Source organism: Eulemur rufifrons, chromosome 16, assembly GCF_041146395.1.
Source record: "Eulemur rufifrons isolate Redbay chromosome 16, OSU_ERuf_1, whole genome shotgun sequence".
In the NCBI taxonomy this organism is placed as follows: domain Eukaryota; kingdom Metazoa; phylum Chordata; class Mammalia; order Primates; family Lemuridae; genus Eulemur; species Eulemur rufifrons.
The window spans coordinates 78,620,397-78,637,914 of NC_090998.1; the positions used below are offsets into that span (position 1 = coordinate 78,620,397).

General features: G+C 39.4%; 1 protein-coding gene across 7 annotated transcripts in view; it reads left to right on the forward strand.

Moving 5' to 3' along the window:
* The window catches only part of MYBPC1 (myosin binding protein C1), a 79,791-nt gene that overhangs the window by 59,119 nt on the left and 3,154 nt on the right, over positions 1-17,518 (forward strand). For all 7 annotated transcript variants that reach the window (XM_069491567.1, XM_069491566.1, XM_069491568.1 and 4 more), the window contains 7 exons: positions 3,817-3,984; positions 6,679-6,767; positions 8,747-8,942; positions 10,351-10,490; positions 13,654-13,813; positions 14,521-14,657; positions 15,776-15,962. In XM_069491567.1, the coding sequence (XP_069347668.1) occupies positions 3,817-3,984; positions 6,679-6,767; positions 8,747-8,942; positions 10,351-10,490; positions 13,654-13,813; positions 14,521-14,657; positions 15,776-15,962 (1,077 nt within the window). The remainder of the gene's footprint in view (positions 1-3,816; positions 3,985-6,678; positions 6,768-8,746; positions 8,943-10,350; positions 10,491-13,653; positions 13,814-14,520; positions 14,658-15,775; positions 15,963-17,518) is intronic.

Consider the following 17,518-nt stretch of genomic DNA (forward strand, 5'->3'; position numbering starts at 1 on the left):
AGATTTAAAAACAGCTCTTAGTTTTAAAGGAAGCAGCATTAAATCCCAGAGGGTATAAGAAATAGATTCAACATGTAGCAGTCACTTATCTCAGGGCTTGGATATATAAAAATTTAATCACTTAAATTTAGGAGGGGAAGAGGAGCAAGGCCCAAAAAACAAAAAAATCACTGATAGAAATAATAGAAGAAAAAATGACATGAGAAAATATGGGCCGGAGTGTACCTAAAAACAAACAAACAAAAAAAAATGTGAAATCCACCAAGAGCCAGCTGTGTTTCTTAGTTTCCTATTTGCCATGACTGGAAGGGGATGACATTTGAAAATGGCTGAATAATACTGCCCCTGCTCTGGACCCAGGCTTCGTTCTGGAGGACGGTAGGTAAACAATCCACCAGGGAAGCTTGTTCGTATTCCACAAACAGTAGCCCAAGACTTAACCTCCAAGAAAACTCTTTGGACCCCAAACTTTAGCATGGATCCTCCAAGTGAAAGAAGGAAGGAGGTGACAGAGCACATTTGAGAAATCAGGAACACAAATGTGCCTCCCCCAGAGAAAAACCACCGTGGAGAAGAAACTTCTAATGAAGAGAAAACTATTAAAAATGAAATCCCAGACCCTTGGAGTGGAGCAGCCATGGACATGATCATCGCTGGTCTGGAGGGAAGAAGAGGCGAGGGGGCATCCTGGTGTCACTCAATTCCTTTGACACACACTCCATTCACCGAAGACTATGTTTGATTTTTCCGGGGTTTAAAAAGTCACCAGTGGAAACATTATAAGAAAGTTCCAAGGGTAACCCAGCAAGGGAGGCAGGGTGGTGTCACTAATGCAAAAAGTAAGTTCTTGAGCACTTCAGAATATACTTTATTCCTATTCTATTTTTCCCCCCGATTTAAAAAAAATCATGAGCACTCCTCTCTGTTTTTGATATTGCCCAGCCAGCAGAATTTCCCAATCTTGTATGTGATATGGCTACTGAACACAAACCTTTTGTGTATGTATGAAACAGAGCAAATTCTTTACTCTTTTCTTTCTGATAGGTTTAAAAAGTAAGAAGATACAGCAAAATGATAGATGGCTGTCATTTTGATGTTACCCACCTTAGATAAAATACAATGGAGTGTATTTTACATAATTTTGCGTGTGGTCTGTGTAGATACATATGTATATCTGCATATACATATGTATATGTACACAGTCATTTCTTATGTATATTTTGTCACATAACGTTTTGGAATTAGCTTTCTATGGAAGTTCTCTCATAACGTGTATTATCTTTCTTCTTGCAGTCTTTTCTTATGTTCTTTATGTGGCTGCCTATTCTTCATTCTCTTTTAATGGCTGTTGTCCTCTAGACTAATTTTCTGTAGTGTTTAATGCTTTGAGATATGTCAGGTTTTATTCTGTAAGAGACTTCTTTCCTTTATGAGATCGTGTGTTGTTTTGGACTCTGCCTTTCTCTTGTTTTGGTTTTGGTTTTGGTTTTTGGGGTTTTTTTTAAATGCCTGCAACATTTTACTCTTCTTTGTTTTCTTCCTCCACTCTAGTTCTTTCTTTCCTTTCTTAAAAATTCTCCTCGCATTGTTAAATAACTCACATATTCCTTCCCCATCCCCAGGGACACCGTTTTCTTTCTCTTTGTTTTCCTCCATTAAAGTGGTTGAAATGTGAAGAGATGGGCTGTTTTTGTTCCCCTCTGATCTTGTTTCGTCCTGTTTTCTCTTGAAACTTTCTCTTTTACTAGTTCTTCACTCTTTTGTACGTGTTTTCTCCGTCTCCTGTTTTCATGTTCTCATCAATTGTCTCTTAACTATGCAAACACCAACATTATAGCTCCCAAACAGACTGTTCGCTTAAAGATATATCTCTCTTTCAAAGTCACTAGTAATTTTTATCATTCGTGTACCCTCCCAGCTGCCAGGATATTCTGGCTTCCTGCCACTTCTCTTGATACTCCTGGTAGGGTTGGAACAAGAGAGAGGCAAAGGTTCCAAGGGACCAGCAGTCCTGTCCCCACGCCCCTGCTCCTCTCCTGACACCAAGATAGTCATCCCAAACCAGTGGGGAGTGCCCAAGACCACCCTGTGAGCCACCCATGTGAAATGTAGGGACCTGGGAAGGCTCAGTTTGTTTTCTTGTCACAGAGTTCATTGTCATGGCAACCAGGGCTGCCTCTTGAGCTGCTGGGGCAGCCTCCATTTCCACTCAGAACTTGAGCCCTTTTATGGGATCTGTATCTTAAAAAAAAAAAATAATAATAATAATAATAAATAAAAGAACAAGAACTTGAGCCCTGGGAAGAAAGGGCTGGCCTTACCACCAGTGCCCACACTCCCAAACTCCCATGAGGGAGACCCACTGTGGAAGCACCGTGTCCACTGGGGACCTGAGAGGATCCTCCCAGACTGCAGTGGCAGGGACAGGAAGAAGGATAGACTATTCCACTGTGTGCTGCTCCCCTGCGGATTCCAGGACCTCCACACCTCCGTTTTCTTCAGGATCTTGCTTGTTCTTCTCTGTCTCTTCTTCTCACAGCTGGAGGTGTCTCAGCCTCCCTTCTCCTCCTCTTCTCTTCTCTTTTCTTTTCCCTCCTCTTCTCTGTGGTGGGTGCCTCAGGACCAGAACCATGGCCTCTCCTGAGGAAGCCCTCTAACACATTTGGTCTCTTCTCTCACTGTTCTGAAGACAAATTTCCTTGCACACTTTGCATACTTTACTAACAGAGAATGCTGACTGCTGATACGATATTCTTCTGGTGTGAAAGTGGGTGTCTTTAATTAATTTTAATGACGGATTCTCAAAGGTACATCAGCAAAACAGTCTGATGAAAATGGGGAGGCTGCGTATGACCTACCAGGTAAAGTATTCCGTGACGCTCTCAAACTTTCTTACTATAGGATAACGTTTCTGGGAATGTTCCATGACCAAGCATGAAGTATGTCCACCACACACACACACACACACACACACACACACACACGCCCTGAGAGTTGGCACGGGGTAGGGTGGGGGTGGACAGTGACTTCATAATGTGGGATCCAAGCCTTCTTTTGTCCTATGGGCATAATGTTCCTAACTTTTAGAAGCTGAAATATTTGTAAGCCCTGGATGCTGAGTTTAAGTTCTCTTGATGTTGTAGAAAAAGCTACCAAAAACTAAAAAATTAAATTAAAAAAAAAAACAATTAGATCTTTGAAGGGATAGAATTTTATCAACTTCTTATGAGGTATCAGCTTGTGAGCTGTGTTTCCTTTTTATGGATGTAAGTTTCTGTTCTTTCTTCATGAATGTGAATGTATGTGATCAGATTATGCTGATTATGCAAATTAGTGTCTCACAATAACGAACCAGCCGAGATAAAATAGAGAGATTATATAGATTATACAGGTCAATGTTTCTCATTCACAAAAACAGAACTTTCCTGTGTTTCTGAACTTTGATGTAGATAGATGGCTAGATATCACGATTACATCAATCATAATAAAACTAAATTGGAATAAAACTGCTGCAAAATTCTTGGGGACTGTTAACTATTATTCAGGATACTTTAATACTGAAAAAGAGGTTTTTCAGAATTGGTATAATCTGACAGTTTATTCCTCCTATTGTTTATGTTAGCCATTGGAGGCCGTTTTTCATTGAAATATATGAAAAACGCTCACCCGGGTCGAGTTGAGTGCAGACCAAAGTCATAATCTCTCCAAATTTAGTTATGAGTAAAATACTAATTTGGAGTGGACTATAATACTTAGCATGATTTCTGTCACTAAAGACTGTTCCTCCTACCTTTCTTTTTCTTTTATGGACTTTAGCTGAGGACTGGATAGTTGCAAACACAGACCTGATCGACAAGACGAAGTTCACCATCACAGGTCTGCCGACGGATGCCAGGATCTTCGTGCGTGTGAAGGCTATTAACGCGGCGGGCGCCAGCGAGCCCAAGTACTACTCTCAGCCCATTGTCGTGAGGGAAGTCATTGGTAGGTATCGAGGCTTTCAAGATTTAAGTTCCATTTTATATTGTTGGCTTTTTTTTTTAACCCCTTTCTTTCTCAAAATCCCCTATTTTGTTGTAACTCCTTTGATATTTTATTAATGCTTTCTAGGAGTTAGAAATTAACAAAACAGCTCTCTTCAGGCAGAGTGGGAGGTCACCCTCTCCTCCTGTTTACAACTTGGTACTCTGAGGACCAGTTAGTTAACTTCACCAGCCTAGCTCACAGCAACCTCAAACTCCTGAGCTCAAGCGATCCTCCTGTCTCAGCCTCCCGAGTAGCTGGGACTACAGGCATGCACCACCATGCCTGGCTAATTTTTTCCATATATATTTTTAGCTGTCCATGTAATTTCTTTCTATTTTTAATAGAGATGGGGGTCTCGCTCTTGCTCAGGCTGGTCTTGAACTCCTGAGCTCAAACGATCCGCCCACCTCGGCCTCCCAGAGTGCTAGGATTACAGGCGTGAGCCACCGCGCCCGGCCGACAAATACATGTTATAAAAAATCATGCATGGATGAAAGATACATTCAAAATGCAGGATAGACCGATAGATTTTAAATGTAACAGAGTATGAAAAAGGTCATTGAATTGGTTTCAGATTCCACATTGCAGTTAACCCTTAGAAAACTAGAACTCATCATTTTAAGTATAGAATGAATGAGGAATATCCATAATTGTCTGGAAAGTTTATATACCTCCATCTATGTGAAGCCAGACATTCCTCATATACTTCAACCAGTATGACATATTGTAACAGATTGAAGACAGAAACAAATACGATAATCCAATTGTCCTCTATTAAGTCAGACATTAAAGAGACTCAAAATATAAAATAATGCAACTCATCTCACCAAATTTTTGTTAATATAAAATATGATTATTTTCATTAAAATATTATTATTTTTAAATGAATAAATGAATATTTTAAAAATTTCTGTTTTAATTTTGAATATGGCAATAGATATATAACAGCCCATGTAAACAAAAGCTTTTGTGGGTCCATGATAATTTTTAAGACTGTCATAGAATATTGAGACCAAAAAGTTTGAGAACCACAACTCCAAGGGAAAGAACATTAAACTGAGGGCCTGGGTGTCTGGCTTGTGGACCGTGTTTTGCCACAGACTTATGGTGTGACCTCCAACCTTTTGCAAGTGAATCAGGGAATGGATGAACAGATGGGTGGATGGATGGGTAGATGGATGGATGGATAAAGGATGGATGGAAGAAAGCATGAAGCATGTACATTTTCTCATTAGATTCTGGAGACACCCTGCATAGGTTTAATGCTGTTTCCATCATTTATTAGCTATGCAACCTTGGACAAGAGACTTGATCTTTTTTTTAAGTCTTAATTTCTTCATCTGCAAAACAGGGATAATAATAATGCCACATCAAGAGGTTGTAAAAAGTGAATAAATTTATCCATGTTACTTGCTTAACAGAGTGCTTGCCATATAGTAAGCCCTCAATATGTGCTAGCTTTTATTATTATTATGGTTTAATTTAATGTGGGACCTTACTGGGTCTCTGTGTCCTTGTGTATAAAGTTAGGGAATTCCCTTCCAACCGTAACATTCAGTTATCATCACCATCATTCCCTAAAAGCTTACTGGGTACTTACTGTTATCAGCCATTATTCTAAATGCTTTACATGGACGACTTGATTTAATCCTCACAACAATTTTCTGCATTAGAATTAGGTATGTTTCTATTAGCTCCATTTCACAGAAGAGGAGAGTGAGACCAGATCTACTAAGTGTCTGAGATCTGAGACTCGAAGCCAGATCTTGGGCTCTGCCAGCCATGCTTCTCACCAGAGCATTGAGTCTGACTCCAGGTTCTAATCCTGGCTGTGTCACCTTGTCCAATCCTGGCAAGTCGCTTAACATCCTATGCTTCAGTTTCCTTATCATAAAGTAAAAACAGTACCCACCTTCTAAGGTGGTTCTGAGGTTTGAATTATGGATTTAAATAATGCATTTTGCCCAGTGTCCATCACATACAAAGCACTTGAGTAATGAGACCTGCTTTATCCATGTGAGCCTGTGAGCCTTTGACTCCCTGCTCCTGAAGGGTTTGCAGCAAAATATTCTGGTATCTCCACGATGTTTAATGAATATTAATACACAACAGATCAGGCTTTCCTCTTGTGTACTTCACCATAGTCACACAGGAACAAAGTGACAATGAAACTCCAACTGAATCACCTAAATAGCAAGTGCTAGGTGCCAAAACTTTTTTTTCCCCTACTGAGAAAGAATGGACAGTCCTACCAGCTAACATGGTGCCTGTAGATCTTTTGTGGAATGTTTGCTGGTGAATATACTCGCTGTTAGAAACTATGAAAAATATACATAAGGCCCTGAGAAAATTTGGTGTTTTCCTACAAAGTTGCTTTCTGCCTATAACAGACAATAAAAATACAAAGTTGCAATAAAGTCAAAGAGATCAGGGATAAATTTTGCTAAGTCAAACTGTTAAAACATCTCTGCTTGAAGAAAACATTTTGAACCGAAGTTACTCTATATAATCTGTTAGTGGCACAGCTAGGATGGCACAGCAGAGACATGACCACACAGATATGCCAGTGAGCATGATGTCATTATGCTTATGTCAGGCCATTTCTAGCTCACTATACTGACTGCAAAATTGTGCTCTTTTACCCTCACTCAGAGGCTCCAAAGATTCGTATCCCGAGGCACCTGAAGCAAACCTATATCCGCAGAGTTGGAGAAGCAGTCAATCTGGTTATACCCTTCCAGGTAATAATTCAGGGGTCGCTTATTTTCTCTTTCCAGGGCCCGGCTGTTTAAGTAGAAGGAGGTGCTCTAGCATTTAAGTTTATCATGATTCAAGACTTCCTGAAAGGGAGAGTAGGTAAATAATGGAAGAGATTTGGGGGAATGATTTTAAAATCTCTGGCTATAGAAGTAGAGAAATCTAGAAACTATTGTAGATTTTCTTTCTACATGAGACAAATGACATAGAGTCTTGTCTGAAGCTCAGGAGCCACAGCGGGGCAAGGAATAAACATCAAGAAGATACCAAATGAAGAAATGCTTAAAGGTTCTTTTGGTCCTATAAATCTGTAAAACTGATGATTTTAAGTGAAGCACTCAGGGTAACATTCAGGAAAACGATACATGCTTAGCTCCCACGATGACCCCAAACCAAAAAAATTTCTATAAGAAGGATAACTGAAATTTGAAATCATGATGCCACTAACTGAAATAAATGAACATTTTAAAACCATTGCTCCAGCAAAAGAATCTGTTGTTCACAAGATTAACCACGCTTCACTTATAATGTAATCAGATCAGTTTTGATCTCATACACACACACACACACACACACACACACATTCCCTGTACCTCCCCAGGCCCTCGCCCCAGCTCCCTACTCGTATGACTCCTGTTATACATCTAGACAGAGCTGTTCGACTGAACTTTCTGCAGTGATAGAAATGTTCGAGTGTTCTATATATGTGCTGTCCAGTATGGTCACCACTGACCAAATGTGGCTATTGAGCACTTGAAATGTGTGATTAGAAACTAGTGAAACTGGATAAATAAATTTTTAATATTCTTTAATTTAAATTAATTTTAATTTAAATAGCCACATGCAGTTCATGGCTATCATATCAGACAGCATGGCCTTAGAATTAGAATTTATGTCTCTGTACACATTTGAATACTCATACACATATGCACAGACACACACACACACACACACACACACCCCACTCTCTTCCTAGTGACTAAGCAGTCCCTGAGATGCCAGACCTATGAGTTCTGTGTTCTCATGCTCTTTCCCCTCCCAGACCCTGTGTTAGGCTGTGGGAGGAGAGAAGTGGGGAGAACCTTGCCAAGCCATTGCAAGGTGGCTTCTGTTTCACATACTTCTTGGCCTTCTTTCTGATTTCATACATTGTACAAAGGCTGTCTGGAAAGTATCCAGCCATTGTTAATATAATAAATGTCTCTATTTTTTATATTACATGGCAGCATAGTTTCTGGACAGCCCTGTATATGTAGTACTCAGGCCTCTTCGTAGGCCTGGGCCTGAGTGCAGTGAGGATGGCCTGAATTAGCTGTCCCTTTAGGTTGGTTTTCATGGGAACGTGGGTTTGAGCAGAGCTCTGTGTGTATGTGTATATCATGTTTGTATATGTGCATAACCTCAGGAGTTCTCACACATTCTCTCATTTGATGCTTGGAAACACCCTGTGAGGCAGGAAGGGCAGATTTCCTTACCACCCTCGTTGAGCAAAGAAGAAACTGACAGAGAAGTTAAGTGACTTACCTGAGGTAACTTGCCCAAGGTCACACAGCTATTAAGTGGTCAGAAACCAAATGTAGATTCCAGGACCCCAGAGTCCATGCTCTTAACCATTACGCTGTGCTGTGTGGGCTTTGGAGCCTAGGACACCTGGCTGGGAGACATGGCTCCAGTGCTTACTTAACTGCAAGGCCTCAGGCAAATCATTTAACTCTTCTGAGGATACTGATGCTTATCTTTATGTGAAGAAATGAATGCCATGTACATAGGGTAAGACCTTGCACACAGAATGTAATCAATGGGCCGTAGCTTTACTGCTGTAATTGTTCACCACTGGACTAGCAGGGTGGTGTTTTGCAACCTTTCCTAGAATGGTGTAAGCCATTGTTGTCCTTGTAATGTTGAAAAAACATCTTGAGACAATCTGATTTCCCTCCTGTACTTCTTCTGTCTTTCTTGTTAGGGGAAACCAAGACCGGAATTAATTTGGAAGAAGGATGGTGCAGAAATTGATAAGAATCAAATAAACATTCGCAACTCTGAGACTGATACAATCATATTTATCAGAAAAGCAGAGAGGAGCCACTCTGGGAAATATGACCTGGAAGTCAAAGTGGACAAATTCGTGGACACCGCATCGATTGACATTCAGATCGTTGGTAGGTTTTGGAGGAAAGAGCCAGAATGTTCTGTCAAAGCAGTATGGGGACTAATTGTCTTTGTTGTTAAGGCAAGAGTAGGATTTTTTTATTTTATTTTATTTTATTTTATTTTTTTTGAGACAGAGTCTCACTCTTTTGCCCGGGCTAGAGTGCCGTGGCGTCAGCCTAGCTCACAGCAACCTCCAACTCCTGGGCTTAGCAATCATTCTGCCTCAGCCTCCCGAGTAGCTGGGACTACAGGCATGTGCCACCATGCCCAGCTAATTTTTTTCTATATATATTTTTAGCTGTCCAAATCATTTCTTTCTATTTTTAGTAGAGATGGGGGTCTCGCTGTTGCTCAGGCTGGTCTCGAACTCCTGACCTCGAGCAATCCTCCCGCCTCGGCCTCCCAGAGTGCTAGGATTACAGGCATGAGCCACTGCGCCCAGCCAAGAGTGGGAATTTTTGTTAGGCTGGCTCTACATAAAATTCTTTTTTAGATTCGTTTTTTAAAAAATAGATAAATTTGTAAGATTTGTTAGCATTTCAAAATAAACTTTCACTGACTAAAAAGACTAATCATGGGAGATTTGGGCATATATGGTCAAGAAAATCAATACATGTACTTTCTAGTGAAATTCATATGTATTGCTTTACATTCCAGCTCTCTTTTATTCTTAGTTTCTCAACTCCCTAATGATAAGACTATTGCCCATGTTAGATTCTTCCATTAAAAAGTACTGTAGATTCTAGATACATGTTTCTTACTACACCTGAAATTCACGAATAGTAAAGTTTGAATGGAAAATGAAGAATTTTTATGAAATGTAAGGAAAAGGTACCTAAACAAAGTTAAACACTAATTTGGTTGTTCCTGTAGGGCTAGTTAGATACTTAGCTGCCCAAAGAACAAAAAGGGTTAGTTCTTGCTTCTGCCCAGAGTTACGGGGACAGAGAGAGGATCCTTTATGGGTGGAGCCCTCTTGCTTGAACTGTTCTATAATTTTTGCAATGTCAAGAAATAAACTTAAGAGCAGGGCTAGGAGAAAACTTGTTTCCAATCATTTTTATTATTAATAGAACCTGAAACTTGAGGTTCTCTAACCGAAGGGGCAACTTCCTGTGGCAAGCCTCCCCTTGGGTGAAAGGTCATTCCCTTTAAACTGAGCACTGTTCTCCCACTGGCTGACCCTTTTGGATTCTGGTTAAGTTGAAGGGAGTGCTGAGGCTATTCTGTACCCTTGGCTCTGGCCTGGCTCCATTCTAATGGAAGGCACAGGGTCTCAGAAGCCCCCGTGGGAGAGTCTGGAAAAGCATTGCCTCCAGTAACACAGGGAAGGACATTTAAAAATACCCTCATGTACCGAGGTATAGATTGGGAGGGAAAGTGACCTCATAGTGACGCCATGAATTCATCCGACAGACCGTCCGGGTCCACCCGAACTTGTGAAGATTGAGGATGTCTGGGGAGAGAATGTTGCTCTGACATGGATACCACCAAAGGATGATGGAAATGCCACCATCACAGGGTACACCATCCAGAAGGCTGACAAGAAGAGCATGGTAAGGTCTGCCTTTCCTGGTTCAGCAGCAGCAAAACCACATTTCATCAGAGGTAAAGGGAGCAGCATGAGGCCCTCCTTGGTGAGGAGTCCTCAGGGCAGTGGACAAGTGACATGGCAAAGTGGAAAGGGCAGGGCCTGTGGAGCCACAGAGTTGGACTTGGATCCCAGCATTGCCACCTAAGACCACATGTACCTGGACAGCCACTTGATTTCTTTGATCTCCATCTTCCTCATCTATAAAATAAGGGCACAAACACCTACCATACTTGGTTATTATAAAGTTAAAATGGCATAAAGCAGCCAGTGCAATGCTCAGTAGAATTCAACAAATTCATTCATTCGATAAATATTTACTCATTCTAGATTCTGACTCAGATTTATACCAATGCAGCTCTTTGTCCTCGTGCAATGAATGTTGGCTAGTATAGACTTATGTCTAAAAAAAGGAAGACAGGCACCAGTTAGAAAAGAAAGATTCTAAAGGGTTACAGCATGTGCAAAGGTCCTGAGGAGGAAAAGAACTTAATGTATTCAAGAAGCAACCTAGTTAGAGTATGAATTATTATAACCTGTATTTTATAGATGAGGAAACTGAGGCTCAGAGAGGATAAATGACTTGCTGGAGATCACCAGACTTTAAATGCCAAAGTTTGAACAGAACCCATTCACTGCTGTCCTACCTGTAAGTGGATAAATGAATGAATGAACACACAATGAAAAATGAAAAGCCATTTTTCATCCTCATAGGAAGAGTAAGACATACTGAATGATATGATAGGAGGCCTTTAGACATTTACACTAGTAGATCTCAGTAAGAACTTACTCCATGAAGTTACGTTAGATTCATAGAAAAAAGAGAGAGGGTTAGGAAGGGCAGTCTAAGTAACAGGAAGGCATTATCGAGCCACTTTTTCCCATAAACTATTTCTAGCACATCTTTTTGTTTTCCTGGGTGGTTGCTACATGACAAAGTAAGATTTCGCATTTAAAGCTGCCATCCCCAACTCCTGGGCCTCGGACCAGTACCAGCCTGTTAGGAACTGAGCTGCACAGCAGGAGGGTGGGCAGCCAGTGAGCAAGTGAAGCTTCATCTATATTTACAGCTGCTCTCCATCATTCGCATCACTGCCTGAGCTCCACCTCCTATCAGACCAGCATGGCATTAGATTCCCACAGGAGCGTGCACCCTACTGTAAACTGTGCATGCGAGGGATCTAGGCTACATGCTCCTTGTAGGAATCTAATGCCTGGTGATCTGAGGTGGAGCTGAGGTGGTGATGTAGCGCTGGGGAGTGGCTGTGAATACAGATTATCATTAGCAGAGAGGTTTGTATAATTATTTCATTATATATTACAATGTAATAATCATAGAAATAAAGTGCACAATAAATGTAATGCACTTGAGTCATCCCGAAACCATCCCCCATCCCCCGGTCCTTGGAAAAGTAGTCTTCCATGAAACCGGTTCCTGGTTCCAAAAAGGTTGGGGACTGCTGATGTAAAGTGATGTTTTCCTCTAAACCTGGACAGCTTAAGACCTAGGCTGATGAATGACCTTGCAGGGAGGGATGTGAATATCGTGGGCTCCCTTTTACAGTGAGGGCTCTTCGTTGGAGCTTGGGCCCAGTTCTGGCAGTGAATCCAAGGGCATCGTGGTTCCTACTACAGAGGGCCCTTCAGGCAGCCTTCAATCTCCAAGCCCTATCAGAATTGCTCAACATTTGTCTTCTTAGATACCCAGTCAAGTTCAGGTGGGCCAGGACTTTCCTGCTGCTGCATGTGACCCCTGGCACCCTGTGTTTCTGTTGCACCTCAGCAGGGGCAGATCCAGGGACCAGCAGCCACTCACCCTGCTGGTGCTTCTCTCAGGGGATCACCTGCCATCAATCATCTCCTTGTGGCTGGGGCTGTTCCTCACTTAAATTCCCATAGTCATTCATACCTTCCGTGAGCACTGTTTTCATTATATGTGCCAAAACATTCAGGTTTTCATTCTCTTACTGTGTATTGAGCACTGTTGTAGCTGCCAAATCAAAATATTTTAAAAAGCTCCTGCTCTTGGGGCACTCACAGTCTAGGCAAAAAGAAAGACATAAAACCAAATAACACAATGCAATAAACGTTAGAATAAAAGTTGTCATCAATTCCTTTGGGAATAAAAGAAGGTATAACTACATTTTTTGGTGTCTTTAAAATACCCCAATTTCATAGATAACAATGACCCCTAAAATTTCCAAGGTAAATGCTTTTTACAATGAAGTGTCTTTTGTCAAAATATATATTTTCTTAATTAATGGTACTAAAATATGTGGCGCTGTGTGGTTTTCTTCTGGCTGCAAGTAGAAAATTTGGAAACTGCTATTATTTCTTAGTATGCTGAGGGAAAAAATTGAAAAAATTTTTAATGTAGACTTAACCGCTCATTCATTCATTAAGTATTCGAGAAACATTTGTTTTGTGCACAGAACCTGCTGAGTGCCAGGTACTGTAACAGACACTAGGAATACAAGAAGTGAGAAGAAAAGTTGGACTTTATATCATGGTGTGTCCATTCCTCTGGGGGAGGTAGACGGTAAACAAGTAAAATAGTAAATATATAATATAATTCAAGGTAGCAAGTGCCGTGGGAAAAAATTAGGCAGATTAAGGCCATACAGTGTGACCAAAGTGGTGGAGGAAAGATGGTGGCAGGGGAAACAGGGAGGGAGGAGATGAATCTGAGCAAAGACTTGAAAGACCCTGAGTTAATGGTATTAAGAAAAATTACTAGACATTATTAATTTTTCTCTCGTGATTTATCATCATCTCTGCCTCATAATAAGTTGGTACTAAAATTTTATAATTATACTTTTTTCTACAAAAGATGGATAGACAAGTAAGTAGACAGGTGGATACATACGTGACAAACACTGGTTATGAAGAAAATATAAAGGTAATAGATGACATCTAGGGTATCTGAATCTAATGTGCAAATGAATTAAATTACGTAGTCAAATGTAAATAATTGTATTAAATTAAATGTACATTGTTATTACTCTCAATATAAAAATTAATGCTATTTTTTCTTTTTACGAATGAAGCATCCTCATTATTTATTCCAATCAACAGCTGGAAAATTGTATTTATTTTTAGGTCAAATTATTATGATTTTTTTCTTTTAGGAATGGTTCACTGTCATCGAGCATTATCACCGAACCAATGCCACCATTACTGAACTGGTCATAGGGAATGAATATTATTTCCGGGTCTTTTCTGAAAACATGTGCGGCCTCAGTGAGGATGCGACGATGACTAAAGAGAGCGCCGTGATCGCCAAGGACGGTGAGTGGGGAGTGGACTGACAGTTAGAAACCTTGGTTGGCAGTGATTAGACAGACAAGACTGAAAGAAGGAGAAGTGTGGTGAAAGGGAATAAGAAAATGGTAAATGCACATTGTAAAATGATGGTAACAATGTTCAAGTAAAATTTTAATTATTTTACAGATAAAAGTTTTTAAGTGACATTATATTATTATTGCATTTTTTTACAAATATAGCTTTAATTCATTTCAACTTCCAGGCAGTGGATCTATGAATGGCTAAAATCACAGTGATAGGAAAAAATAGACATTTACTTGTAGAGTTGTGTTGCTTTTATTCTTGGACATTGTTAGTGTAGTTACGCGTAGGACCCACTCTGCAATGAAGGGAGAAACTGAACTCTATCCTTATCATTTTATTTCATCATAAGTCACTCTCCTTCTTAAAGCCAGTCCTTGTGATTTTCATATTAGAACACGTTTCTGTTCAAAATACTCAGAAAGACACGAAAGTCTTCTCACTATCTGGTTTAGTGTCAGATGACCACTCTGGCTTTCTGTCCCACGTGTGATTGGCTATACATGTGTACCCCTCGGAGTATATGCCGTGTGGCATTCACTCATGTTTTTACATGTTTTCCAAGCTCAGGGAAGTTTGAATCATAAGTAAAGCATGCCAAGAATAATATATTCTCAGGCTAATTTTCATATTTTTAACATTTTTTTAAGGTAAAGTCTATAAAAATCCAGTGTATGACGACTTCGATTTCACAGAGGCACCCATGTTTACTCAGCCTTTGGTTAACACCTATGCTGTAGCTGGGTACAATGCCACCCTGAACTGCAGCGTGAGAGGAAATCCCAAGGTACCATGTTTTTCTACCACGTCTGTTGAATTTAAAGTCCCTCTTTTCTATTTGCCATGTTATAATTGTAAGTAATAATATAAATAGACCTTCCTGCTGCTATTTGTGTCTCTCCAGGATGGGGGGCTGGGTAGAAGATGTTGGGGTTAGTGGACAGTTAGGTACGCTATTCAAATGTAGCAGTAAAACATGCTTCTGTGTCTTTACTAACTAAGGGATACCTTCTAAAGAAAAAGAAAACCATCTATTTTAAAAAGAACTGAGAGGTAAGGAGATGAAAGTAACATTTTTTCACCTGGGAAATCAGGTAGTAATGTTGATTCATTGAGAGTTCTGTAGTAAGTTAAAGTAAATAACAATTATACTATAATGCAAGACAGAATATAAAATGAGCTTTGATAAGGGCACACAGAGTGCTGAGAAGGGAGATATCACATCTGATTGAAGAGATTTAGAAAGATTTTAAGGTTCCACGTTTGCATTTGAGAACAATGAATTAATGAATGTTGCCCATGGAGATATACATCTCTGGGTAGCACCGAGGAAAAGTGCCATAGAATTTGGAAAAATTGTAAACAGTGGTATTTTCCCTGTATATATCTTGAACAGAAATAGGGAAGTCAAAGGAAAGAGTTGGACTGAGGATGGGAGGAAGATGCTGAATGAATGAATGTTTAATTGGAAGTGATGTTGGTATATCCAGGTGGGAACGAGGAGCCTGCAGATGGAGAGGTTCATCCCGAGCTTAGGAGAAAGGCCTGTCCCCACTCATGCTGTACATTAGATGCCCAGAACTTGTTCATCTTATGACTAAAGTTTGTACCCATGTAGATCAAATTCAAATGCAACTGAATCCATTTGGGAAGATTGCCCTAGAACAAACAGTCCTTTGAACAAATCTGGCTTTCTCCTTCATTTCAACTTGCCCATTTGCTTTTTTGCCAAGCACTAAGTAGAATTTAATTTGAGAGAAACAGTGCTCAAGTAGATGTCTGTTCTTTGTAGATGTGCTTCCTTTTTTAAGCTATGCTTTAAAATTCTGTCACTGGCTTTAATGGTCTATTAGTATGCTAAGTGCAGATATATTTTGACCTAACTCCCTTCGATCTTAACTTCAGCCTAAAATAACCTGGATGAAAAACAAAGTTGCTATTGTGGACGACCCAAGATACAGGATGTTCAGCAACCAGGGGGTCTGTACCCTGGAGATTCGTAAGCCCAGCCCCTACGATGGAGGCACTTACTGCTGCAAAGCAGTCAATGACCTTGGGGAAGTGGAGATGGAATGCAAACTGGAGGTGAAAGGTATGCTATCCGAGATCTCGAGTATAAACTAAAGTTAAAGAAAATCATTTATTTATTGTTCTTAATGCAAAATCCAAATTGTCAAAATGCTGCAGCTGGGGCAGGGGTTGGGATGAGGCTAGAGAAGCAAGGAGGGAATTCGGTGAGAGAAGACATTTTTACATTCTGTATTCACTCATTTGTTGAAGGCTGCTTGGTTATTTAAATCAACTTATTTTTATGTCTTATGATTTTTGTTAACTTAAGGAATATTAATTTCAGTGGCATGCTAGTATGTGTGTAGCATGGTAAGAATGAATAGAGTCAAGGGGCTGTCACTTTGGTGACATAGTCCATCTATAAATACAAGCCTAGTGCAGAAACTCATCTAGTGAACTGCAATTGAGGAATTCACACTATTTTTAATTAGTTTAGTATTTTGTGACTCTTCTAATATTTATACAGGTAAGTTTGCTAATGAAGTGTTTGATGCTACACATATAGAATATAGTATACACATATTAAAACTAGTTTTTTAAAAAATCTCTAATTAGAGGATTTTTATTTATAGGCGTACGTTTCGTTTATACTAGTTTTCAGAAGTGTGATGACTAATGTAAATCAAGAAAACACATAAGGATTTATGTGGTAGCAGTGTCTCAGCATGAGCTGCCATCTTAACTTTCATATTAATTGATTATCCTTATTATGCTGAAAGTTTTCTTTACAAGCAGAACCTGCTTTGGGACACCATGAAAACCCCTTCAAAGAGTTAGCATTATGAGATAATAGGTGACATGACCCTAATGTGTTTTCTTTCATTCTTTAACTGTATTATATTGCCATTCTGTGATAACCAAAGACTTCATTTTTCCTACCTCTCTAAAATGAAGAAATTATGGTCTAAAAGCCAGAAAGATGATTTTGTAAATATCTGTTTTAGAAAATCATAGTAAATGCTTGGGGTATTTATGTTTTCTAAAAAAGAGTCTTTTAGTCCTAAATCTAGTGTAAATATGGTAGAGAAACTTCTTGAAGAAAATAATTTCCTTTTATAACTTTTTTAAAGCACTGTTTTTCTCTTATGATTCATAACTAAAAGGAAAAAATTTATTTTTTTCCTCACAAATATAAAGCATAAAGTATTCTTAGAAAATTTCAGACCTTATTATTGAGATAGTCCTTATAAATTTAAACATTAATATTTCAGCTACTTCGTTAGCTTTAAATGGTGAATAAGGTCACAGTTGCAAATCATCTGGTTTCTAAACTACTAGCTTTATTAGTTCCAAGGTATTCTTGATGCTTCTGTTTCAACATCCCCCCAAAAACAAAAAACAAAAAACCAGTGCCACTTATTCTTGCTTTGAAAATAACTGAATGTTGTTAATGCTATAAAATGATGCTTTCATAAATTGCTCAATATTTGGGGCCCTCATTAAAAGTGAATAATGTTATGCATATACATGATATATTTTTTATAGTCATTGTATAGTAAATTGTACAGTAATTGAATTTAATATTAAGAGTAATGTATTCTAAGTACATAAGTTCAAAATAAAGTATCAACTGTGATA